The 26,208-nt window shown below is 47.4% G+C and overlaps 1 protein-coding gene across 3 annotated transcripts in view; it reads left to right on the top strand.

Annotated features, from left to right (window-relative positions):
• PARP8 (poly(ADP-ribose) polymerase family member 8) overlaps positions 1 to 26,208 on the top strand; it is a 138,110-nt gene that overhangs the window by 60,968 nt on the left and 50,934 nt on the right. For all 3 annotated transcript variants that reach the window (XM_090276124.1, XM_090276125.1, XM_090276127.1), the window contains 5 exons: positions 9,872 to 9,909; positions 17,097 to 17,186; positions 17,738 to 17,808; positions 20,024 to 20,101; positions 20,827 to 20,921. In XM_090276124.1, the coding sequence (XP_090132250.1) occupies positions 9,872 to 9,909; positions 17,097 to 17,186; positions 17,738 to 17,808; positions 20,024 to 20,101; positions 20,827 to 20,921 (372 nt within the window). The remainder of the gene's footprint in view (positions 1 to 9,871; positions 9,910 to 17,096; positions 17,187 to 17,737; positions 17,809 to 20,023; positions 20,102 to 20,826; positions 20,922 to 26,208) is intronic.

Genomic DNA, 26,208 nt, shown 5'->3' with positions numbered 1-26,208 from the left:
CACACTGTTCAGGGCCCATGTAGGTCTTTCAGGTTCATCCCTGTTGAGGAAAGAGAGTTTGCTTCAAAGTCCAAGTGTGTGACTTATAGTATAATATTTAAGCCTAGAAGTTCCTGACTTGGCCACTTCTCAAAATATCAAACAAACGAACATGATTTCTTCTGATCTGTTACTTCACTTATGGAAAGTATGACACTAAAGATTATCAAATTAAGTCTTAAACATAGAAACATATGTATCACCGAGAAACTACATGTGTAATGGGTGAGCATCTTTATCCTTTTATCTTTGTAAGGGGTGATGTAAGTTGTCCTGTGTCAATGATTTATGTCATTGGTGGGACACATGTGTTGTCTCTTGCGGATGAGGACGCAGTTGCCCTGTCTTCCTGCTGAGCGGTGAGGAGGAGGGAGCATGTGCACAGTTGACATTAGGGAGCTTGAAGAAGCAGGTGCGCTCCTTGCCTGGAATACAGGCTCTTCCCACGCCCCTGCCCTCTCTGTCTAGGAGAACTGACCTGTTCCTTCTTGTGTACTTTTAAGGCAGCGGTAGGTTAAAGAAAGACTTTAATGTCTAGAGCTCTCGTGATAGGTCAGCTAGTAACCTACTAATCATCTAGAAATGCTAACATCTCTACCCCTCTGTATTGAAAATAACTGGTGCTTTTTTTTTTGAGCATCTCAAATATCTTCCCTTATGCTGTGTTACTGAATTTCATCCCATTCTGTCAGGATTGGTAATAGCGCAAGTAGCTCCCTCCTTATGGAGATCTGAAAATAAAAATACAGACAACAGAGGCCTTGGCATTGAGAGCCCGTTCTTTCTGCACCTACCAAAAAACCTCTGAAGAGAAGGTGGGTGGGTGCCGTGTACCTGCAGGGTGAGCTCCCAGGTACCGGCGTTGGCTGACTTTCATCAAATATTTAAGCACCCGCCCGAGTGGTAGGCATTCTGTCAAGGAGTGCTGAGGTATAGATTCTTGGGGAATTTTGGAAAAAGGTATGATTTGTTCCTTTGTTCAGATCCCTGGGAATTGGAGGATGAGAATGTTGGGTCTGTACCTTCAGTCTCAAGAACAGGTCATGTCAAGGGGGATGGGGGGGCAGGGAAGGGACACCCGCGTCTGCCTGGGCTGTGGGAGAACTGTCGGAGGATGTCACCCCTGAGCTGGAGGCCTGAGGGAAGAGGGCGTGCATCCCAGGACAGTGGTGATAACAATAGAAACATTATTGATGAAGTAGCTAATGTTTATCGGGTACTTCAGTGTTTCCCTTTTTCTTCCGAGCGCCTTAGATGCGTTAACCTGTTGATTTCTCACAGCAGTCCCGACAGGTAGGTGCTACGGATGAGGAGACCGAGGCAGAGGCTGGTCAATTCCCTAGACTGTTGTCATGCTGTTAATAACAGCAGAGCCAAACTTCACATCCAGACAGCCGGGCCCCACTTCCTCTGTGTGAGTGGAACGATGGCCTGTTTTGGGAGTGATTGTCCTTGAAACGGCTGGAAGTGAGGTCTGCGGGTATGTGTCAGGCTTTGGGCTGCTCAGGTGCTTCGGGGTCAGATCACAGAGAGCCTTGGAGAACATGCTAAGGAGTTAGAACTCTGTTCTGCAGAATCGGCACCTGTGCTTTGGGAAACAAGGTCCGGAGCATCCTTTCCTCGGAACCCCTTGGGGTGTTTTTTAGAAATGTTCGTGCCCAGACCTATGAACGCAGAATGTCCCTGCCCGAGACAGTGGCCAGCGGCTTGAGTCCTGATGTGGTCCAGGGATGAGTACAGCTGCAGGTCCTAACAGAAGCTCCTGCTGTTAATGGCTCCGAATGTCTTGGTGTTTAGTTTGCTGAGTTGAACATGGATGGAAAGATGGCTGTGAGTTCTGTTTTCTCTGTGTTGGGTATAATCTGCTTGTGGAATATCCTATTGAAAATATGAGGGGGAAAAAAGAAGCAGCAGCAGCCGCTCCCTGCTTGGACTGGAGGTAGGGACCTTTCGAAGCTCTCGCTTCCGGTTGGTAGGAGGAGACTCACGGTTGTAGTTGCACTGACTCGAGTGGAAAAATAGAGCAGTGAGCCTGGCTAAAACGCCTCGAGATGTGGCAACAACGGGCAAGTCAAATAGGAAAGTCAAGACTTTAAGAAGAGCGCATTCCAAGGCAGGAGGGGACCCAGGGGGCGGCTGGGTGCAGGAGCCAGAGAGGGAGGGTCTCCTGGAGTCTTCATTCTTATTCCGTTCACCTGCGAATCCGTGGGGAAAAAGGACTAGAAAAAGCAGGCCAGTGGTGACCTGAAGAAACAGAATTTTCATTGAACACCAGGAGTGGGAAACCTGATTGTCAAGTGCGCGTCCCAGTGTGGAGGCGGGAAAAGAGTTCAGCTCGCTCTTTGTAAGTCCGGACTTAAGGAAAAGGAAAGGTAAGGTGGTGATCTGAAAGGGCTGCAGCCTCAAGGGTGAACATATGACTAGCTTTTTGTTCTTTTCACGCAATGCCCACTTACTATAAAGTTTGAGACAATACAGAGCCCCAGAAAGAATAAAGATGCCTTTCATCTAACAACCAAGAGGTAACAACTGTTCAAATTTGCCGTGATTTTTCAAGTCATGTTTCTATCAGTATTTATTTGTAGTAGATAGGTATTTACTCTCTTCTAATGAAAATACGTTACAGTTGTCCAAAGTTTTGTATGTAGCTCAGTGTATCAGAAACACTTTATCCCTTTCATTACGTATGATTTCACGCCATTACTTTTCCACGGTTGCCTTGTGTTACAGTGTGTGGGTATAAGTTTATATAATCGTATTATTGGCACTCTTGGCTTTTTTGAATACCTTTTCATTTTAAAGTGGGCGACCGTTAACATCTGTGTGGGTACATTTCTTTTTAAATAAATTATTTATTTTATTTTATTTTATTAGAGAGAGGGGAAAGGAGAAAGAGAGGGAGAGAAACATCACTGTGTGGTTGCCTCTCACTCGCGCCCCCAGCTGGGGACCTGACGTGCAACCTAGTCACGTGCCCTGACTGGGAATCGAACCAGCGACACTTGGCTCGCAGGCTGACGCTCAATCCACTGAGCCACAGCAGCCAGGGCTGTGTGGGTACCTCTTTTTGCACTTCAGTATTTATAATTTTTCGATGAACTTCAGATGGTGGAATTGTTAGATTGAATGAGTAGAACAGGTCCCAAATGCAGCGTGGGTTTATGGGATCTATAAATCAAGTAGGTGGGTTAGTCTTACATCAGAGGACAGGCACGTCCTTCGCTCTGGGTGCAAGGAGAGAAGGAGGGTTTGGGGGTGGCTGCGTGGGAGTGAGACTCGGGAGAATGCCGTGGGGCGCAACCACGTGATGATCGATGTTACCTGAACGCACACAGCGAGGAGGCGGTTGTCACAGGGGTTGGAACGTTGTGAAGGCTGAGGAGGACATCGGAGAAGGAGCAGCACAGGAGCACGAGCCCGAGGCCCGGGCTCTGGGGTCACGGGCAGCGCTGTGAGCAGCGGGCGGGGAGGGCCCGGGTCGGTGGTGGCCCCAGAGCCCTCACGTCCGCTGTCCTTCCCAGCAGCATTCGGAGCCCGGGCCCTGGAGAGGAGAACGCCTGGCCGAGCTGCGGTGTGCCGTGGAGGAGAGTGGGGGGCAGACACCCACAGTCACAGAAAAAGGGGAAGGAAGCCGGGAGGGGCTGACCACGCAGCGCGGGAGCTTGGGCATTGGAGCGTGTCCGGGAGGAGGACTAAGGAGCGAGGGCTGAAGGGCAGTGAGACTGGGGGTGGCAGTGGGACACGGCAGCCGTGATGTCAGGAGAGCAGTGCCCCTCCGAGCCGAGGTCGAGGGCTGGCGGGGAGTTTGCTGAGCTCAAGTCCAGGGAAGATGCGCGTGGAACTGGACACGGCTTAACGTCGTCCACCTGGGTGGAGGCGAGGTGAGGATTTCTGGTAAGACCGAGAGAACGTGCTGGAAATCCCTGCCTCGGGAGAAGTGACAAGATAATTGGCGGCTAATAAAGCGAGAGTGAGGGCCCTGTAGCTGGTCTGAGGTTTAGAAGATACTTCTGAAAGATGGAAGCGATCGCGAGGGGCTGGTGAGTGTTCCGGGAAGGAAATGACACCGAGAAAGCAAATGGAAGCGTCTACGCGCCAAGACGCGCCCTCTGGCCGGAGATGCAAGAGTTGGTTTTGGAGGTGTGTCTCTGGATGCTGCAGAACTCTTAAGTGCTGGGGGGAATTTTGTTCTTGGAAGCCACCTGGCTCTGGGAGCCGGGTGGGGCCCATAACAGCCTCCGGCCTGAGCTGTCTTGCAACACGTACTCATAAGCATTGCGTCCAGGGTGGAGGACTGCTTGCCATTAGCTGCAATATTCTTATTAGTGTCTGCGTTTTGCTTTTTCTCAAGTAAATTGCAGAAGTGGTCTAAGTGGGAGAGACGATCGGGGTTATCAGAGAAATTGTTTTAGACTTTAGAGAGGAAGGTAAGAGCGTAGCGCACAGGAAAAACTCTGGTTCGCTTGCTCTGCCCAAACCCCTGGGTTTGCTTGAAAAAGCAAGAGCTCAGGAGCCACGTGTTTTAAGTCCTGGGTGGCAAAAAGCCACAAATTTGGGGGCTCACTTACAAAATACTGACGCTGAATTCGTTACTTCTGAAAGGTCTTCTAAATCCAACACCCTTTCATCTCGAGTCTGCGTTTCCATCTCTGTGATGTTAAAACGGCCGTCTTTCATTCGCTCCCGAGCATTCGTCAGGAACGCCCTTTGAACTGCGAACTTGGGCACTCCATCCAAACCCGATCCTCTCTTAGTTCTTTGTAGACAATTCAGAAGGAATAGGGTGCTGGTGGAGTGAGTGGTGAGTTCAGATACCAGAACGACTCTAGGAATCATTTCAATCATAGGTGTAAACAAATATGTAAACAAAACGCAAGATTAGGTAGATACTGGACATCCTTGGAGACTCCAGGCCATCGAGAGGGGTCTCTGGTTGGGCAGATGCTTTCAGACGGGTGAGCGGTGGCAGCAACCGTTTCATTGAAAACAGTTATTGAGGGCATAGAAGTCCATGCGAGGTTCTTGTCTTAAACCTGTGATGTTAAGACCCTAGGGCTGTATCATGCATATAGTATCTACCAAACACATGTTGACTGACCCGACTTTCCCTGGCCAAGCACCTCAGTATAATGGTCATCGAACGTATTCCAGATGTTGAGCACGTTTTCTCCGGGATCCGAATCCTGAGCTTGCTCCGGGATTTTCCTCCTCCTCGTGTTCAGCCTTGGCTTTCACTGCTTTGCAGTATGTTTTCCCTGCTTTAGTGTTTATTGGGTGCACGGCACATGCCCCCCTTACTCCCCCGTCAAGCTTGCGCCTCGGCTCTGTTTGTGGCCCGACCTGTGAGGTCCTTCAGCGTAGCTGTCCCTGCCGCTGCTGCTGCCGCTGCTGCTGCTGCCGGATTGCTTCCTCCAACCTCTGTGGGCCGCAGAGTGAGGCTGGTCTGGGTCTGGCGGCCCCGGGGCGGTTCCTTCTGGTGTCCCCCCCAAGAAAACGCTGTAGCCCAGGCACTGCTCGGTCATTTTGCAAGGCTTTTGCTTTCTGCTTCATCCTTGAAAAATTGGGAATGATCCTGGATGTGGGAATGGAATGTCTCCTCATATTCTGAGTGTAATGCAACCATAAAATAAAATCATCAGTGTTGGCTTTCGTCTCCGGTGAGTGCCACGTGTGTATTGTGATGTCGAGCAAATTCAGTTCCCTGGAGAATGCTCGTCCGTGTGAAATTTCACTTCTGTGAGTTTTCACTGCTCGCGCTGGAAGCGGGCGCCACAGCTGCCTCTGTTGCCCGGCCTTGTCCTGCGGGCCCAGCGCCCGCTAAGACACTGACTCATCACCACGGGCTTGCACAGTAGGTCTGGAGCCTCCCGTGTCCCTGCAGAGAGACGGAGCTGAGCGTGTAGAAATGACGTTTCCCGTGCCGCCCAGCTCGCGAGGCCCAGAGCTGGAACTGGAGTTGTTTATTTGGCTTGAACGACAGCCGGCTCCCTAATTGGAGATTGGCGTGGGCATGTATGAAGGCTTCCTTTGGGATGCAGACACTGATGGGGAGGACGGAAGAAGCCAGCTGTGTGGTGGGCTGTGGGGACATCATTCACCGCGGTACTGCGTGTAATCTGGCAGCGCCCCAGGCTTCCGTCCCAGCATGCCACCCTGAAGGCCCGCCCTGATCATCACTAGCTTCATTTCTGCCTAGAGCAGCTCCACTGGGTACGGGAATGAGTCCCAGGAAAGTAAGCGCATATGGGGCCGGAGTGTGTATTTCCCCGGCGTGTTGGAGGAGCCATCCACGTGGTTATTTTCTCCCGATCCTTGGCCTTGGATTCAGGGCTGTGATTCCCAAGCGGGCTCTCGGCGGGGGGCCCATACCTGCCCTTCGTTCCTGCCCTCCCCTCCACTTTAGAGGCCTCCCCACGGACGGGGCTCATGTTTTACTACAAGAGTAGCATCTTCATGTTGACCACCCACCTCTTCCTTGTACCCTAAAGACTGCCAGTCTCCGTACCTTTTTCAAAAACTGAATCTGCCTTATGATACTCTCATGCTTCTACTCTGTAATTCCCTTTATATACTGTTCTTGAAAGCACAACATTACAGAGACGGAGAACCGATGGGTGGCCGCCGGGCGTCGGGACGTTGTGTGGAGGGAGACCAAAGTGGGCGACGCGAGGGACGGCTTAGATCCGCGTGCCTGTGTCTTGGTTGGCGGCAGTGGGTACAGGATGCAAACGGGGTAAAATGACATCGACGACAACCGCGCTTTGCAGTCATACTGATTCCCTGCACTGTGGGCACCTGGGTGTAAGCAGGGCAGGGCCTGGGTGAAAGGCACGTGGGACCGCCCTGTACTGTCTGCAGCTTCATGGGAACCTATTTTAAAGTAAAAAAAAAGAAAAAATATACTGTTGTTCCTTTGTCTGTCATACTTACTACATTTCATAGTCTTTGTTTCCCTCTGATTCAGTCATTCAAAGTCGTTTCCCAACTTTTTCTCTCTAAATCGCACTTGGCGTTAACACACAGTTTGACTTACAGCACGTGACCAAGAAATCCTTCTTGCGTTGATGGAACAACTAACTGTGCTTCGTGAAAGCTCGGGGTGCCGGCGCTGCGCCTCACCGCTCCTGCCCGCTCCCTTACTCCGCTCTCGCCTCACCTGGCCCCTTCCCCAGGACCCAGTGGCACGGCAGTGTCTACGACAGAGTCCTAGGGATGCGGGCGTGCCCAGGCCCACAGCCACAGAGCCGAAGGCAGGCACAGTGACCTTTGATGCAGTGACCTTTTGAGGACTTCAGGTGTAGCGTCCTGAGGACAAGCAGAGCCGGGAACCCCGGGTGTGAGCTCTGGTGACCATTCATCCATTCAGATTTATGACGACTCGTCTTCTAGCCCAGGAATGCACGCTGTCCTGGTGACCGTGCCGTCCTGGGAAGGACAGCGTTCTCCAGCTGTGGTTTTCTGTGAAAACCTGTTTCAGATCTTCTGTGTCTTCAATGATTTTTTAAAAATCTGGTTCTGTCAGTTACTCAGACTATGACTGTGAGTTGTCTGTCTGTCCCTTTAGTTCTGTCCGGTTTTGCCTCATGCGCTTTGCAGTTGTTAAGTGCGTACACATCTGTGGTTCCGTTCTCTGTTTTGATGCAGTGACCCCTTGACCACTGTGAGCTCCTGGGCTTGAAGTCTTGGTTCCTTGTTTAAACACTTCCGTCTCCTGCTTGCCATCTCAGGGCACATCGCTTCCATCCTCTGCTTGCGCTGTATCCATTGTGGCTCTCTTAACAACAGCCTGGATCGGGATCTCGCTTTTTAACTGTTCACTCAGTACGCTTAGTCCACTAGCATTTAGTGCAATTCCCGCAGTGGCTGGATTCGGACACCGCAGACTACTGGCTTTCTGTTTGTCCCTGCTGTTTTTGTCCCCCCGTTCCTGTCTTCTTTGGGGTGAATAGTGTCCCATGTCACATAAGATGGAAGCACCTTGAAACTGTATATGGCCACTCACCCCTCCCTGACGTTATACTATAATAGTCACGTGTATCATATTTACATATATTATAAAGCTCACAATGAAGAGTTAGAATTTTTAAACAGTCGCATATATTTTAAAAACATGAAGAGAACACTGGTCTTCTATATCTGTAATTTCTGGCGCTTTTCATTCCTTCTGATAGTTGACATTCTGAGATGCAGCCTGGAGAGAAAGAACGTGGTTTGGGATTTCTTCCCGTGACCTTCGCCAGAAAGCCGGAAAGCGATGTTCTGGGATTTCGTGATTGTTGCGTCTGCTGGGAGAGATTTCCCCAATTGCCTCCTGTCTGGAAGCTTCTGTATTTGCCTTCAGATGTGTGATCTGGATGTAGAATTCTGGGTTCCAGTTGTCCCCCACCCCATCCCCGCCCCAAGCCCATGACTGTCTGCCGTCCTCCATCTGCCAGTGTCTCCTGAAACGTCACATTATCGCTTCCCTGTGTCTAATGCAGCAGTTTTTTTTTCTTTGTCAGTTTTCCCTGCTATTTGATTTCCAGCAGTCTGACTGTATACCTGGGTGTAGTTCTCTTGTGTGGGCGTTTCTGAGCTGCTTGAGGTTCTACAGGTACATCTTTTCACCCAGATTGGGAGATTTTGAGCTTGTTTTCCCTGCATTATTCTCTGTCTCTCTTCCACCTTCTGAAACTCAATAATTATGCAGAATGTTTGCCTTTCTGCCAGCGTCCCACAAGACCCTGGAAATCTGTATCTGTTTGTCTCTTCATCAGCCTGGGTTCTCCTTTCCCATCCTCAGACATGCTTCCCAGAGCTTTTCCACCCCCGGGGGGTAATTCCACCGCTTGGGTTCAAGTTCCCTTGGCCGTAGGTTGGACTTTCCTGCTCATTCCCATGGCATTCGGCTGGTGTTGGGTTCACTTCCTAAGGGATGCTGTGCATGGGCTGTCTTCTGCGTGGTCCTTCAGAGAGAATTGATTTTTTAGATCCTCACAGGCAGTTAATGAGGTTGAACCTGCACTAAATTCTGACTTCTCCGTGGCAGGTGGCAGCCACGCTACTGCGTTCAGCACGTTAGCATTGAGTGCGTCCTGCAGTCAAGTAGTCGACTGCTGACAATACGAGTAGACGTGGCCCTAAGCCGAAGAAACCCGCGATCGAGTTGACACAGATAAGAACAGTGAGCAAATGAGTGGACAGGCTCCCGGGTCCCGTGGGATTTGGGGAGGAGGCCGCGGGCCCACTGAGACGGGAGTCGGGGCACAGTGAAATCGCCATTTGAAACTTACTTCTGAAACAAGTCAGCCCTTCGGAGGACAGAAGATGGCTTGTTGTGCACCGTGACGGTAATAGCTGGGCTGATGAACAGCTATTAGTTACACTGTCGTCGTTCTGTTAATTCTTGGAAGAAAAGGATCTGTTTCAAAACTGCCTATGTTGTGGGGAAGAATATTAAACATAAATGTTTCCATTCTTGACTGCCATACTAAACAGGGGGAATCCTTTATGTTGGGTAGAAAAGATAATGCGATAAAACCTCTGCCAATAACACAAATAATGGTAAGTCAGGGAATATTAGACATTGCTGAGATAAAAACGACCAAGGTATACTGAAGAAAAAATTACTCTTGGGAGAAAGATATTTCAAAGATTACTTATACTCATGGAAAATGTATCTTAAAAATCTGTAAGTTTCCAATGTCAGATATCAAAGGGGTTTTCTCATCTGTTTGTATGGTATCTTATGTAACTTATTTCTGTGTAAATGGAGGGGTCGGTTTTTATTTTGCAAAAGCATTTCTTTCCCAGCAGTAACTTGAGCCTTTTTTTCTTTTTTCTTTTCTAACAGTGTATCCTATTCAGTGCACGTATCTGAAGATTACCCAGGTATGTTTTCCTTCTTTTTACTTTTATTAAAAACACGTACGCCATGGTTCCTTTGAGTCTCTTTTTCTTCCGGAGCTGTAAAATGTATATAAATGTGTTTGCGGGGAGGCGTTGGCAGGAACGGCTTGGAGATACAGAAGGGGAGTTCTGCTGGTGGCCTGGGAGCGGCATGTTTATCCTGGGATGCAGTTTGGAGTCAGAATAGTTCCCCCGTGAAAAGTAGTCATAGCTTCAGCCCCAATACTTACCTCATTATAGTGAAAATAAAGATTCTTTAACCTGGTTTAGTTGTTGGTTCCGGAACATCACTTGGCTTTTCATGATGTAAAAATAATAGGTAAAATGTAACAGCTACAATTAATAGTAATAGCTAAAGATGTTAGCTATTATGTCTCATCTCTCAAAGTCTATATGCAGAGAATTCTCCCCAGTGACCTGTGGGATTGTTTCCATAATTCCCCCATTTTACAGATGGATAGCAGTGCCTCTGCTGGAAGAGGAGGACCTGGGACTTGAACCTAGTCATCCAGAGCCTCTTCTGTAGACATAGCTGCCTGTATCCTGTGCCCTGAAGGGCAGTCACAGGTCCACACGCACTTGTCCACAGAGTCCAGGTTGAAAGGTCACTGCAGAGCCATTTTTCTGCAAAGCACACAAGTATCTTTTTAAAAACGTCAGTTGTGTTCTCTAGACTCTCTGGAATCTCCACAGAGCCCAGGGCCCGGGAGCTGACATTGAAGTCATGATAATTCTAAGATATCAGCAAGATGTTTCTCTTTGGTATTTTTGTCACGAATGATATCCATAATTTTATCCTGAACAGGAGCAGAAGTCTTGCTGCCTTTGTAGATCACACATGACTCGATGAGCTTACCCCAGTGGGAAGGGTATAATGCAAGAATCTGTAGGGCAGAGAGTAGGCAGTTCTAACTGCCTGTATTTCACATGTACCGGGCAGGGAAGAAGTGGGTTCCCAGTTGTCCCTGTGGAAAATAAAACAGTAATTAATAAATAATAATACAGGAATAAACTCTGTGTTTTATATACTCACAACTGTCAACCTACTTTTGCCTCATCGTGTGTGTGTGTGTGTGTGTGTGTGTTTTATTCTTGTATTCTAACTGAATAAATTCAGATGGTCATCAAAATAACTGTTGTGATCGGTCAGGGTCATAAGTGGGAATCATAATTCCAATTCCTATTTAAATTTAGCCCAGTTTACTCACATCCTTGGCATGATGGGACTTATAGCTTCCTCTATGAAATGACTAGGTTGATATAAGGAACTTTGATTATATATACTTTGAGTATTTTCTATAAACAGTTTATAATACAGTATGAGAACACTGTAAAACATTTCTTTAGCATTTAAAACATTTGTTAAAATTATTTATTTTCAGAGAGAGGAGAAGGGAGGGAGAAAAAGAGGGAGAGAACCATCCATGTGTGAGAGATACATAAGTTGATTGTCTCTCACACTCCCCCACATGGGGACCCGGCCTGCAACCCAGGCCTGTGCCCTGACTGGGAATTGAACCAGGGACCTTTCAGTTCACAAGCCAACCCTCAATCCATGGAGCCACGACAGCCAGGGCTTTTTAGCATTTAAGCAGATTTTTTTCCTGTGTTTATATTATGCATTTTGAATTTTAATCTTTTTATAAGATGAAATGTCATGCGGATAGTTTATTTATTAACTTTCTTTGGTATGAACGCAATATGTTTTAAGCATAGTTTTACAAGGGGAGTTTTACGTATTAAAGATAAGCCTATTTTTAATAGTACTCTACTAAGTACTCTAGGCAGATTTTCTTGGAAGAACCAAGACAGGATACGTTTATAACAAAAAATATTTTTTATGGATGATCTTGCAGTCAACCCTCGTTTATTATGATGTGCTGTGTTTTCAATGCTGAATGTTTGCGAAGGACATGAGGAAAACAAAAGCCCCACTATTTGCTGTAAATATCATAGTTATTCTGCTTCTCGTCTGAGGCAGCTCCTACAGGTGTCAGCCATGAGCGGTGTAGGACTTTCCTTCAAGGCGGCAGGAACAACGCCACAAATCCAGGCCCACCTTGAAGACACTGAGTTAACGATTCCTAGCGCAGGAAATACGGTCCAAGATGCTTTCAAGTAACCCAAGTGAACAGGAGGGTTAGCGCCCTCTTGTGCCCGAGCGCTATTACTCTTCCCGCCCTGTGGGAGCCCCACTCGGAAGTACAGTGTAGAACAAATTGACATTTAAAAAATCGAATTCCTTTCTTGGAGCGGTTTATAGAGAATTTCTAATAGAATTTCATTTCTAAAAAGGAAAGGAGCACAGATAGAGGCCAAGGACGGGAGAGGTCCGTGTATCGCTGGGTAGAATTTTGGATTGGTTGGCGCGGCTAGGACGCTGCCTGGCAAGTATCGTCAGGCACGTAATTGACTTGATTCTAAATATCAGTCTTTGTAGAGACGGGCCATCATGACATTTTTTACTGAGCGAAGGTCAGCAGTATCTCCCAGGGACATGTTTGGCGATACAACCAAGCCCGTAATGCATTTCTGATGCTCATCACTCCTGATGAGAAGTGGTCGTATGTCTGCTGCGCGCTTTCTTTACAGCGAACGCCACTATGATAGTACGTTCCCAGTTACTAAATGCTCACCTACGCGTATTCGTGCGAACAGTGCAGTGAATACGCTTGCTTTCTCAGGCAGACAGCACCCCCTGAACATCCCGCGTTTGCCCTTCCTTCCCAGTGTCCGGGCCTGTGTCTCTCCTTCCGCTGCCCCGGCGAGAGCTTCCAGAAGAACGGCTCCTAAGCGATGTGAATGTTGGCGGCTGTGTCTCTTCTTTGAGAATCAGTGAGCACACTTGCCGTTGCCCTCTTTCAGAAACGGAAATAGCGTTCCTCTTCTCATTCACCGGAGTTCCTTTAAGAATGAGTATTACGTTTCTGTCAGCTCCCGCTTGGTATCTGTCAGACGCTTTTTTCCCCTGAACAACCAGATAGGTTTTATTAGCAGACGTCTTCATGTGGGTCTGTAAGAACGGTGTGCATTTTGTATACTTTCTTAGGAAAGACTCTGAATTGCTAATGGGACTAAGCTTTCTTTGGCTAGACCTCGCGAGCAAACCTTTCTGGGCCTGGTGTCTTTATAAAGATGGTTCTAGGGCAGTTGTCTTATTTTTCTGCCAGGATTTGATCTGTTCTGATTTTCCTGCGTCTTAGTCATTTTTTGAACATGCGTTCTTCTTCACAGCCCGTGGTGTTGGTGAAACATCCAGAGTTTTTAGCAAGAAGGTTTTCTCAGTATTCCGCCTATAAATCTAAAAGCCTTTTGCAGCTGCGCATTTATTTCTCCGTTCTGTTGTTTCATGTTTGTTCTTGTCTTTTTCCCCCTCTGATTTCATTCCTCCTGCTCATTTTCCTCAGCCACGCCCCTCCCCCATCCGGGATTATATGGTGCAATGATTAGCTCATCATCTAAGTTTGAAAATATGAAACTGTCTTTGCCTTGTGAAAATTATCGTCAGGATCCTCCAAATTCAAGATTATGCTACCCTGTGTATTTTTCTAGAAACAGATTTGTCACTTTATAATTTTAATCTATTAAGTAACCTGTACCATGTCTTGGGACTCTTTTCATAGTTTGTTTTTATGAAGACGAAAATTTAGAGGACCTTTACTGAGCTTTAGGCATACATAATATAACATGTATGTGAGTGAAATACTAAAGGATATGCTGGTTCTTCACCATAAACCGAAGAACTAGGACAGCCTTCTGGGGCGCTTGCACTTAGGTACGGAGTTTATACTATAGACAGGATTTTACTTTTTAAAGGTTAGTCTATCGCAGGTCACCGGAGGCTGGCTTTCCTGTAGCAGAACACCCCGCTCTTCCCTGGGAGGCTCCCTCCTGGGTAGGGATTCTCTCATCCATTTTCTATGTCCTACAAGGAATTGCAATTGTTGAGGGACCACGTTTTGTTTTTAAAAAATACCAAAGCATTGATTTTTGGGTCCAGTCCGTTTCACCACTTACTAACTGTAGTATTAACACTTTAATTCCTGAAATAATTACTCAAGTTCATTTTCTCAGCCTTGGTTTCTTTATCTTTAAAAGAGGGATAATACTTGATTGGCTTGGGTGTGGACATGAATTTTACACATAACATTTAGGGAAAATACCCATTTTATATTATAACAACAATGTAATTGTTATTTATAATTACTTCTCTTAAGTTACGTCAGGATGAATAATGGAATAACTGGGCCTAAATGATGTTGCAGTGGAAACAGAATAAAGGCAGTAGTTTAGGAGGTGCTTTCCAATAGGGCCCACCGTCCACATACATCTGGCCTTGCTGGCATGGACTGGTGGGAAGGGGAGCGAAAATACCAAAAACCTGCAGGCCCTCAACAGCGCATCGCGTCCAAGAACCTGATAAGCGTTAGGAAAGGCAACCGGCCGCTCTGGGGGTCAAGTGGGAGATTCCCGGGGAGCGAATGTGAGTTTGCAGACGTTCTATTCTGTCGCCTTCAATAAATGCGTTCCTTCCCCTTTTTATGCCCTACTTTTCCACGTCTAAACAAAGACGAGCACGTTATAGCAGGTGTCGGGGCAGCTTGAGGAAGATTTAGAACTTGTTATTTAAACGACAGCACCCTGAGAAGGCACAGACCCCAGTCCTGCAGCTGGGACGACCTCTTCGTCCGACGGCAGCTGAGGCGAAAGGTCGGACCGCGAGTGGGGGGCAGGCTCTGGGCTTCGTGCGCTGTGCCTGCCCCCCCACAACTCCGATTTGGACCCTGGTGCGCCTCTGTGATCTGGCCTGTCCCTTACATCATAAAGGCGGCTTCATAGACACTGTCCTGAAACCCGAAACCAGGGTGGTGTGAATAAATTAAGCCAAAAACAGAAATTAAAAGTGTTTTAGCCCTGGCTGCTGTGGCTCAGTGGATTGAGCGTTAGCCTGCGAGCCAAGTGTCGCTGGTTCGATTCCCAGTCAGGGCACATGACTGGGTTGCACGTCAGGTCCCCAGTTGGGGGCGCGAGTGAGAGGCAACCACACAGTGATGTTTCTCTCCCCCTCTTTCTCCTTTCCCCTCGCTCTAAAAATAAAATAAGTAAATAAACAAACAAACAAATAAATTATAAAATAAATTAATTAATTAAAGTCCTAAAAATTAAAAAAAAAAAAAATGTTCTAATGCCTAAATACTAATCAACATACAAACCGGTAGAATCTCTCTTAGAAAATGATGTTTGATACATAACCGGTCCTTCAGCCTCACGCCACGTGCGTTCACCAGACTAGATTCTCCTGGAGCAAAGTTCACCATCTTCCGGTGACAGTGCCGTACACCAGCCATTTCGTGCTTTAAAGCCCCCCTTTCTTAGACGGGAGGTCCTGATTTACGGGCCTCCTGCTGCTTTCGTCAAGGCCGCCTCTTTCCAGGACACTGAGAGGCCGCACGCGCCTGTGTCCACTTGGCGGGTGTTCCTGTGTCCCCCCCTTCTGGTCGGAGGTCACCTGCCCCTTCGGCGCCGTAATGCTTCCTGTGAATCCTCCCTTCCGCCACACGGTGCCCAGGGCAGACTTCGTGAACTTGATTCAGAAACAGATAACTTTGCACCCCTAGGACTCTGCAGGAGGGTTTAAGAAATCTAAAAACTGGCTTTCATCGGGGGCTATTTGACTCCTCACCTAAAGCAGAATAAGGTTCCCGAGAGAAAGGACTCCCGGCGAGAAGGCTCAGCTCAGGATGAAACGGTTAAAACGAATTCCCGTCAACTCTTTCTTAACCTGGGGTCCCACTTGAGAAACACAGAAATCGCACACCCTCCTGGGTGCTGCCGGGAAATGAAAAGGGCAGCGTTTGTACTTAAAACAGGTCAGGGGCGTGAGGCAGCCGGTTTGGTTTGGGATCTCATGCTCACGCGTGTCCTGCCACCTTCCCGGGTGACCCCCGAAGCCTTAGGCTGTGGCGTCGCGTGCACCTGCTCTGTGAACTCACACCCCTGCCGTTGCCCACTCAGGGCTAAAAGCAGTACAGACGTCCCTTTGGGAGTAAAGGAGTGACTGAGGTCTCTCTCCATTAAGAATTGTGTCCTCCCAGCACTGACACAACATTAAGGACACCTGAGTCAGGATCTTCTGCGGCGCGTTCATCCATCACCTGACCCCTCCTCTCCCCCGCGGAGATCAGTGCCTGCGTCCGTGACGTGTCGGGGACAGTGTATGCGTTCGCCTCTGTACTCATATGTATTTTGCACACTGCTGAGTGTGTTAGGGGGCCCTCACTAATGAAGTGGGGGAGTGTGTGTTACATCGCTCTCACAGGTACCCGGCAGTTGTCCGTGAGCGGAGCAGAAGAGACGGCTGTGCGTTCTGTTATGATATCATATACCTGAAGCTCCGTATTTACCAGGGGAAAATCCTCCATTTACAAAAATATCTTTTCCCAGAGGAAACAGAAAGTGCATAAGAAACTTACAGAAGCTGCGAACTAGTTCAGTGCTCTGTGCATTTAACTCATACACTGTTATTTAGAGGAAGTTAATTCATGGAAGAAGAATTGTGAGACTTTGTGTCGATTTAAAAACATATACTGTGTACAGTATGTGATTGTCTAACCACGATGCTATATACCTGAAACCAATACAAAATAACATGGAGAGTAAAATGTAATTGACAAGTAAAAATTATAAAAAACAAAGAACAAAATGCCTATGAGAGTCACACGGGAAATGTGGTCTGTAACAGCAGCTTCAGCTCACATCCTTTACCTGGTCGATGTGGAGTCTTCTTTGTGCCAGGGGTGTGTTTGAGCTCCCTCCCTCCCTCCCTCCTTCCAGGAACCCGCTTCCCGTTATAGAGATGACGTTGGGAGGGACCCCGGGCAGTGACTTGGGACAACCAGCTTGGGTCATGGCCACATACGGGCTATTTTAGATGTACTTGGATGGTGTCTGTCCCAACGTCTATATTTCTCTAGGGGATGCAAACATCTATAAGGGGGCCATTTACAACTGGTTTGCAAAAGTAAATTTGCGATTTCACCTTGCCTGACATTACAACAGTAGTGTGTGCTTCATGGGAGTTAGAAGTGATGTGCGTATCGCTTTATATTTTTATAAAGGATGTACTTTTTCAACTTACTGTACCTTTAATTGTCTGTATTTCTATGCAGATAATACGTATGTGTCAAGTTCAGAAAATGACGAAGATGTATTAGTTACTACGGAGCCAATCCCAGTAATTTTTCACCGAATAGCAACAGGTAACCGGAAGATGCCGTTTTCGGTTCGAGGTTAATATTTTTTTCATCGCAGGAAGGTTTGTGCTTCGGTTCCCTTGAGCCCATGGGTCAGATTTTAATCTTTAGCATCTAGAAATCCGGTTTTTCATGTTAACTTTTCTCTCTAAAGCGCATTAGTGTGTTTTTCAACAGTTTTTATGTGCACGAATTTACAGTACTTTAAGAAAGTCTTGTTTAAATGTATTGTGTTGCTATTTCATGTGTAAGGATACTGCTAGGCAAACGGAATATTTAAAAAGCACCCTCAAGGCAATGGAGACCCCATAAAATATACGGCGGGAGCTCAGAGAGTCTGCACAGGGGCATTTTACTTGGACCGTCTCTTTATGAGCAATGAAAAGCCAGAGTAGCTTGTATTTTATGTAACTCCCCAACATAGTTTAATTTCAGAATACCCTTTAATTGCCTTGCAAAAGAGAGAATCATCTAAGGGGTCTTTTATACTGAAACTTGTGAAAGGTTGTTAACAGCATGCTGAAAACTAAAACGATTTTTTAATTTATAACTTCCAGAGTTAAGAAAAACCAATGACATTAACTGCTGCTTATCCATCAAATCCAAATTACAGAAGGAAAATGGGGAGGTACGTAGATGATATTTAATGTTTCCTTAAAACAGTGTAAATATATTTTACATTTACTGGGCGTTTGTAGTTAATATTATCACTGGTATTTAGGTTAAGATGGAATGTACTGAATGAAGCTCAAACCTTGTGGCTTCGGAGCTTCTTAAGTGGAAGGGTAGTGGCCTACAATTAACTCAGAGAAGGGAGCTCCCTTTAAAATAATAGAAAGATGCAGCCGGAGGGTATTGTGCTGAGTGAAATAAGCCAGGCGGTGAAAAACAAATACCGTCTGGTCTCATCTGTAACAGGAACCTAATGAACAAAACAAACAAACAGCAAAATAGAACCAGAGGCACGGAAACAAGGGACAGACTGACAGTGACCAGAGGGGGTGGGTGGGGGGAGAAGGGGAAGGGTCTAGTCAAGGAACTAGTATGAACGACCCACAGACAGGGACAGCGGGGTGGGGGTTGGCTGGGGGAACAGGGAGATGGGAGGGGCAGGGGGTAGCAACAGGGGAGAATTGGGGCAACAATCTAACAATAAAAAAATAAACAAAAATTAAAAATAACAATGTCTAGTTTGTCTAAATAAAGTGCCTACAAAGCTGTGCTCTATATTTTCGTCAGATAATGTAGTTCACTGCGGAGGACTTAGGTAATTTGGAGTTACAATCACTGAATGTAGCGTGCGTAGTTCTGATGGGACCCTTAACGTTCAGCTGGTAGAAGACGATCTCTGGCTAAGGTAGCAGCAGCTGGGGTGGAGTTTTCTCATTGTTGGCGAGCGTTACATCAGCGGCAGTAACAGCACACTCGTCTTCTTTCTTCACCTTTGGAAAATTCCCTGGAATCTATAAATAAATACGGAGACATTACACTAACAAAAGGAGTGCAGTGGAGCCGTGGATTCTTGGCTTTTCAAACTGTGCTCAGGCCAGCCCTCTTAATGCAAGACAGGAAATTCTTCTTTACCCGCACGAGAACCCCTGATTTAGCAATGCTGTTGCTGACACCGAAAACTACTGGCGTTTTATAAAGCCCACATTTCTTTTTCTAAGTTGTTGTTTTGTTTTTTTAAGGATTTGGGATTCGGTCTAGGAAATTAGGGATGATACATGGATGGAACTGGAGAATATTATGCTTAGTGAAATAAGCCAGGTGATCTCGCCTAATACAGGAACCTAATGAACAACACGAACAAATGAGCAAAACAGAACCAGAGGCACGGAAACAAGGAGCAGAGGGACAGTGACCAGCGGGGAGGGGGGGAGGGGGGAAAGAGGGGAAGGGTCTAGTCAGGGAACACGTATGAATGACCCATGGTCATGGGCAACGGGGTGGGGATGGACTTGGGAACAGGGGTGGGCAGGGGAGGGGGGAGCAATGGGGGAAAGATGGGACAACTGTCATAGGAAAAAAAATTTTTTAAATGAAAAAAAAACCAACATTGTATTCATAGAGTCTTGTGTCTGAAGGAGGCTACCTTTCTCCTAATTATCTTAACAGTGTTGGGAATAGAGATAATAACTAATAGTAACCATTAGTTAATTCAGATGAATTTCCATTGTTTGTACTTGAAAGCACATAACAGATGTGGTTCAGTTAATTAGAAATTCAAACTTTGAGTTCCAGCCTGTTTAATTAAATATCCTTTTGAATCTGAAATTGGAAACAGTTTTAATATTCTGAAAGTCTTTTATAATGTGGTTCATATTTATTTTCATAATTTGGCTTTTATAGTATGAGATTCAAAGCATCTTCTTCCATACCATTTGCGGAGCTGGCAGTGGACGTGAGAACTGTCTGTGATAAATAACGCTGAGGAGCTTTTTAATACGAAATTGAATCAGTGCATCTGAAAGCAATACAAAATAATATTGAATGTAAACTGTAATTGGAAATTAAAATCTAAAAAATTGAATTAGTATGAGCTTGTCAGATGTTTTATCAGAACAAATGGAAAGTCATAATTGATTATATATAGTTTACATATATATCTCTCAAATATTAAGTTGTCCCACTCAGGGTAAGCACAGTATATTCCTAGAGTTTAATGACTCATTACACCGTCTCTTCCTGCCTGTTGCCTTGGCTCCTACCACACCAAGGATGTCTTCAGATGGAATCCGGCTGCTGTGCAAAGACCCACCATGACAGACACTTGCTGCTTTCCTTTTAGGAGGCAAACTAGTTTGACCGTTGACATTGCCTTCTTCCTCTGTTCCTTTAAGGAGTCAAGGCAGAACAGCGCAGTGGAGGAAGATTCCGAAGGTGATAATGACTCTGAGGAGTTTTATTACGGAGGACAGGTAAGCGCACGAGGCCCTCCAAATACCCGTCTCCGGGTCAGCAGGCCCGTGCGTCCAGTGGATGGGCGGGCTCGTGACCTGAGCGCGTGATGTGTGTTGTTCCGACATCCCTGTACCTGCTCTGTGTCCCACATTCTGCACCTCTTCAGAGATGACGGTCCCTGTCGCAATCCTCTGACGGTCATCGTTCACCGACATGGAATGTGCCTGCCTCCATCATAGTGCTGTCGCACATGGCATTTCGTGATGCTTTTGACTCTCACGTTCCTTCGGCACATGGTGCTCAGTCAATATGGTGACATAACAGTTCTGACAACAGCGGGGATTGCTCGTTTTACATAGAAGAGAATTAACTTTTATAAACATCGATGGACCTAATCATCGAGCGTTTCCATTCTCTGTATTCATTGTTTTCCTTTTTCTCTTGTGCTAATGTAAAACGTTTGTTGAAAAATTGTTAGTAAGAAGCATCATCATTTAAAGATGTGGACGTGGCCTAGCCACAGAGGCGTCTATAGAAAAGAATTCTTCATATTCCAGGATAATGTTAGAATTTCAGACTGGGCAATTGTCTTTAGGATATTGTTCTGTTTCTGCAAACGTCTTGGTCTGCTAGGCTGTGCCCTTGGGTAGGAGAAGGAGAAGGCGGGAATGAGATGCTTTGCACATTGATTCTTGTTGCTTCTCTCCCTCCCCTGTATCCCCCCCCCACCCCACCCCCGCAGGTGAACTATGACGGGGAGCTGCACAAACACCCGCAGCTCGAGGCGGACCTCTCGGCGGTCAGAGAGCTGTACGGGCCACACGTAGTTTCTCTCAGGTAAGTAAACACCTGCGGGGAGGAAAAGTGAAAATCGTTTACCAGGTCATGGAGACCTTCTGTTGGGGTTCCTGAAGTGGAAATATTCTTGGGCTTCATGACACTTGAAAATATGGGAGAGATTTGACATAGAATGCCATTGCTGTGGCCATATGTTTTTTTGTTTGTGTTTTGGCACGTGGTTTAAGATTACAGTGGCTGCATTAAAGAAGCGGGTATTTAGACAGTTTGATAAAACCGCAGTCTTAAGTAGCGGCATAATCAATTCCGAGAATGGATTTGGCCAGCTGGCCCCAGCTGTTGCCGGAATACAGTCGCGAGAATAAAGGAAAAAGTGCGTAGCCACTGGGAACAGATCAGCAGGGATGAGTTATCGGGCCCTCGAGAGCAGCGGGGAAGAAAGGACACAGACCTGCATTCACTCCCTCTATTATTTGGTGATGAATTTGTAGACCGTTTTTTATTAGTTTTCACCATTCAGAAGACCCCCGCCCTCCTTACATACCTTTCCTTCCTGCCCTGAGAGCAAGAAACCCCTTCTCTCCCACCGCCAGCTGCCTGGCAGGGCCCGGCCCGATTGCCTGCCTTTGCTCTTTTCGCCTGAAGAGTGGCCAGTTCCCAGTGCCCACAGTACCCAGACCTTCTCCCAGCCTGCCCTCAGTTACGGTCTTTTCCACCCAAACCAGCAATGTTCCAGTTGTCCGCCTATTCCAGCTTACACTTGACTTTGGTCAGGTGTAGGGGCAGTTTCCTTAGCGGGCGATGCTTCCCCTTCAGCCCCCACTGCGTCTTCATTCCAGCCCTGCCCAGAGGTGAGCTTTCCTTTGACCTCCGTCCGGTCTCCCGTGCAGATTAGTGATTCCACCCGCTGGCCCCCCATTAGTTTGACTGCTGCCCACCTTTCTGATGTCTTGTCAGGTATTAGTTTACTTGTTCTGCTCTAGACTCTGAACTCGGTGAATCCTGTTTTATTGCTGGCTTTGTTTCCTTTGGTTTGGTTTCAATCCCGCTTGCGTTCTGTGTTCTGTGTTCAGCATAGCACAGGGTATATCTGAGCGTCAGACTGCTGGGTTCTTGGTGGTTTTCAGGACAATGTCCATGATCTGGTCACATTCTTTTCTATAGACATAGCCAGATTTTGAGAGGCCACAGAACTATTTTCCGCTGGGAAGCATAACACAGCTCTAATTTATTTATAATCGCCAAATGTTTTGTTTTAACTGTAGAAACAAACTCACAAGCGCTGGCAGCGTAAATAATCTGGGGCTGAACACCCAAAGCCCGCCCCCTTGTGCAGCTGTATTAAGCTGTCATTGAGGGAGAGTGATTGGGATTCTGTTGGAAAAGCAGATCTTTGCAATTTTAGAAGTTTTAGCAAAGTAGCTGTGATCATTTCATATTTGGCCCCTGCTATGGCTCCAGGGTAGGGAATGTGGATATTTGATGCATTTTAGAATGAATAAATGGAGAGGTCAATAAGAACTATCAACAAATAGCCCAAAACAGTGATGACTTTTTTAACTTCAGTTGAACTTTGCTTGAAAGCTTAAAACTTTAATCACAGTAATTTAACCCCCTCTTACACTGAAAAAAAGACTTTAGGATAGAATTAGTCATACAGTGTAACATAGACTTGGACTTCTTTTCATTCGAAATATGTATTTTTGTTGAGAGGACTACCATAGCACATATCGGACCTTTTAAAAAAGATCTTATTTACTTATTTTTAGAGCGAGGGCAAGGGGGGGAGAAAGAGAGGGAGAGAAATACTGATGTGAGGGAGAGACATCGATCCGTTGCCTCTCACCCAGGCCCCCAGACAGGGACCTGGCCCGCAAACCAGGCCTGTGTCCTGACTGGGACTCCAGCCGGTGACCTTTCCGTTGGTAGGACGACACCCAAACCACGGAGCCACACCGGTCAGGGCTAGTCTGAAACTTTTTACAACACATTATGTCCATGCCATCTAGACCTCAATTATAGTCACGTATGTATGATATTTTTTTTTGTTTTCTTTTCAGTAGCTATTTATTAAATACCTGTGATCATCTCCCAGTGTTTTCCATTATTAATAAAATTATTGATAATTTCTCAACGATCGAAATTAGATAAATATTTGGAATTTCATTTAAATGAAGCTTCTGAAGTCAGAAATGGTTGTGATTATTTTTCCCCTCGCTTATTTCACTTACACCTTTTGATCCAATTTGAATCTTAACGCATGCAAGCCACCGTGTTCTTGCCTGCTCTGGATTTGCTCTAGCCTTCAAAAGGATGTTTCCGGAAGGGACACCTCCCGGAGGCCTAATGATATAAAGGTGAATCTCAGCAGGACAGGTGTGATTTACTTAAAATAAGTAAGAACGGACGTCCTGTCTGGTCCCAAACACTGAGGCCTGGTCACAGGGGAAAGGAGTAGGCACACAGAAGGTCGTAGCCTCGTCTTCCTTGCAGAGTCCTGAGTCTATTGAAAACAGGCTGTTCTAATTAGCTGTTCTTTTACTTAATGGAGGTTTTTAAGAACTTAATGGAGTCTGACGAGCAAGAGTACCTCACTGTGCATATAACAGGCTGCTTGGTGTCATCTGTTTCCCGTGACATCTAATGGGGAAGGCAGCTAGCCACATCGGAGTTCTCTGTGAGAGATGGAAGTGACGGGCACCCCCTCGACGGAGGCGCAGCTGTCTGAGAGGTTGGAGAGCGGGTCCCGAGACAGGGCCTTCCGTAAAGTGGGTGATGTCCGCCCTCCCTGGCCACGCACGGAAGCAGAATGCCGGGTGTGTTGACGGTGCTGATCCACAGGCTCCTGTGGAGGAAGTGAGTTAGGTCTCGGGGGGACATGATTAACCCCGGGATTAGGCTGAAGGTGTCTTCTCCGGAGTCGTGTGAGAAAATGAAGATAGTTTAGGTTTTCATGATACATGGACGCTTCTAGTCATGCATTTAGTTTTTTTACATGCTGATTGGTGTCACCTGAAAACGGTGTGCGCTCACTATTTTTAGAAAGGCAGTGACGTCCACGTCAGAAACTTCTCATTCGGTCAGGAATGAGGGGACTCTGATCATTTGCTCGCGAGGTTTCAGGGTTGCACCCCGTATGAAAGGCACGCTCTGCGTTATGCCCTGCTGCCTTCTGTTGGAGAAACGGGAGGCGCCTTTTGTTGGGACCGCTGTGGTGTGGGGGTTGGGAGATTTTGGCTGTTGTGTTGCGATCGCTTTTCGCGGGTGGACGATTTTAATAGGGCCTTTTGGAGTTGATGTTTTGGGGGGCAGGGCAGGCTGAGGACTTCCTAAGATTTGAGGGGGCTCTGCTACTACATGAGGCCGACCACCAACTCTGTGGCTCCGGGCTGGGGGGGCGGGTAAGACCCTCTGTAAGGGCCCCCGGGGGCGGCGCACCTCCATTCCTCTGGGTTCCCAGATTTCCCCTTGCACAGAGGCCCCGAGGACCGCTGACCAGCGCGGGGCGGGGGGTGCGGGGGTGCTTCCCGGCTCTTCTCCCGTTAGGTGCGCACACACAGCTCGTCCCGCCAGTGTGGTGCACGCGCAGTGCTGGGGTGTGAATCCCGTGTCTGCCGGACCCCGTCGCCCCGAGCTCCCCAGGGACTGGTGAGCCGCACCCCCACCCCCGATCCCGTCGGAACCGTGTGGTGTGAGTGAGATGCAAACCCTGGTTTGTTCTGGAAGACGGCGATTTGAGGAGGTGTCCTACCTTCCCTGTAGCCTACCTGGGAGTCTGCCCGTCATCAAAAGAGGCCCTCAGGTGGGACGTCTGCAGCGACCTTCCCAGCGAGCTGAGCTGAGCCTCCCACTCGGGCCTCGGAGCTGAGCACACGGGCAGTCTGACTCCGAGAGCCGGGGGGGCCGTGATGGGGGCGGTGGGGAACACGCAACAGAGAAACAAAGGGGACTGTGTTTTTGAAAAACACCGCCCGTAACCTAGGTGTGAGCTTCAGGTCACGGACCCCAGAAGGTCCCCTCGGCTCCCAGTGCCCGTGCGTTCTTCAAACGGAACCAAGGTTTTCCAGCTGAGGCCAGAGTGGCAGCAGCCGCTGCTGCGGGGTCTCCTACTCACAGTTACCCTCACGGGCGTCCTTTCTCACCGGAGCCTAGTTCTTAAGTTCTCCTCTGCCCTTCAGAGAAGTTTATAGCTCCTCTTTCTGTGGCCCGGCAGGTGCTGTAACTCGCCAGGGTTCTCCCTGCTGGCCGACTGTGCGTAGTTCTTGGCTCATTCACAAGCATCTCTCCCACGCCGAGCAAAACCACACCGTGGGTGGGCCAGCCGAGACAGACACGCGAGCCGTGGGGTTTCAGATGTCCTGGGCGGATCTGCTGCTTCACAAAATGCCTCTCTCCTCACAGTCTAACCGACCGGCGGTTGAAGGCAGAAGTGATTAGACAGCCATAGAGGTTTATTCCCCTAGAACCTTCATTAGAGTTTCACGTCTGGGCGTGTGTCCATGTCATTTCCTTGGCAGTTAATAGAGGAAAGCTAGATATCTAAAGTATATTTTTATAACTGGCACCATCGCTGCTAATTTTGATCAGATAATATTACAAAACATGGCAAGTGTATAATGAATAAGCTGAACTTTTGCAGAGAAAGGAGAACCAATGTAGACAGTCTGATACTCAACCTATTATGAGTATCTCCGCGATGTCTCCCGAGTGAGGGTGTTGTGTTGATTAGTTCCGGTAAAAGGAGAACGAATGGCCGAGAATTCTAACACGAAGTGCCCTCAGAAACACGTGTTCATAGGAAAACATATTTCATATACAGGGTGGGGCAAAAGTAGGCTTACAGGCGCAAACATGCAGAACAGTTTATTCTTGCATCATTATTTATTAGTTTATTATTTGGTATACGCGCAATCATTAGCCCACTTTCGCCCCACCCCGTTCTTGAATAAACTGGGTCACAGGTGGATATGCAGAATCAGACAGCCAGATTGGGAGCTGCGTCCATTCAAAGAGGAGCTGAGAAATCTGGGAAGCAATTCGTGGGGCAGCTCCTTCCAAGCCCTGAGCTTCAAGACTGACAGCCCTGCATCGGACCGTTTCTGTGTTGTTTCCCTCCTCTTCAGAGAGCGTTCAAGTCACTGTGACGTGACCTTTTCACGGGGAAGAGACACAGGCCGTGCGCGGGTTTATTTTCAGTCATTCTAAACCCAATGTGGGTCCAGGACACGGTCGGGCACCTCGTTTCCCAGTGCAGGTTGCATTCATGTTGCAAGCAGGCACCTCGATTCGGCTCGCTGCTGTTCATCAGCTCTGGGGCTACTGGGGT

This window comes from Furipterus horrens, unplaced genomic scaffold, assembly GCF_987537825.1.
Source record: "Furipterus horrens unplaced genomic scaffold, mFurHor1.1.pri manual_scaffold_5, whole genome shotgun sequence".
Taxonomy (NCBI): Eukaryota; Metazoa; Chordata; class Mammalia; order Chiroptera; family Furipteridae; genus Furipterus; species Furipterus horrens.
The sequence above is the reverse complement of the archived record's forward strand: the minus strand, read 5'-3'. Positions and strand labels throughout refer to the sequence as shown.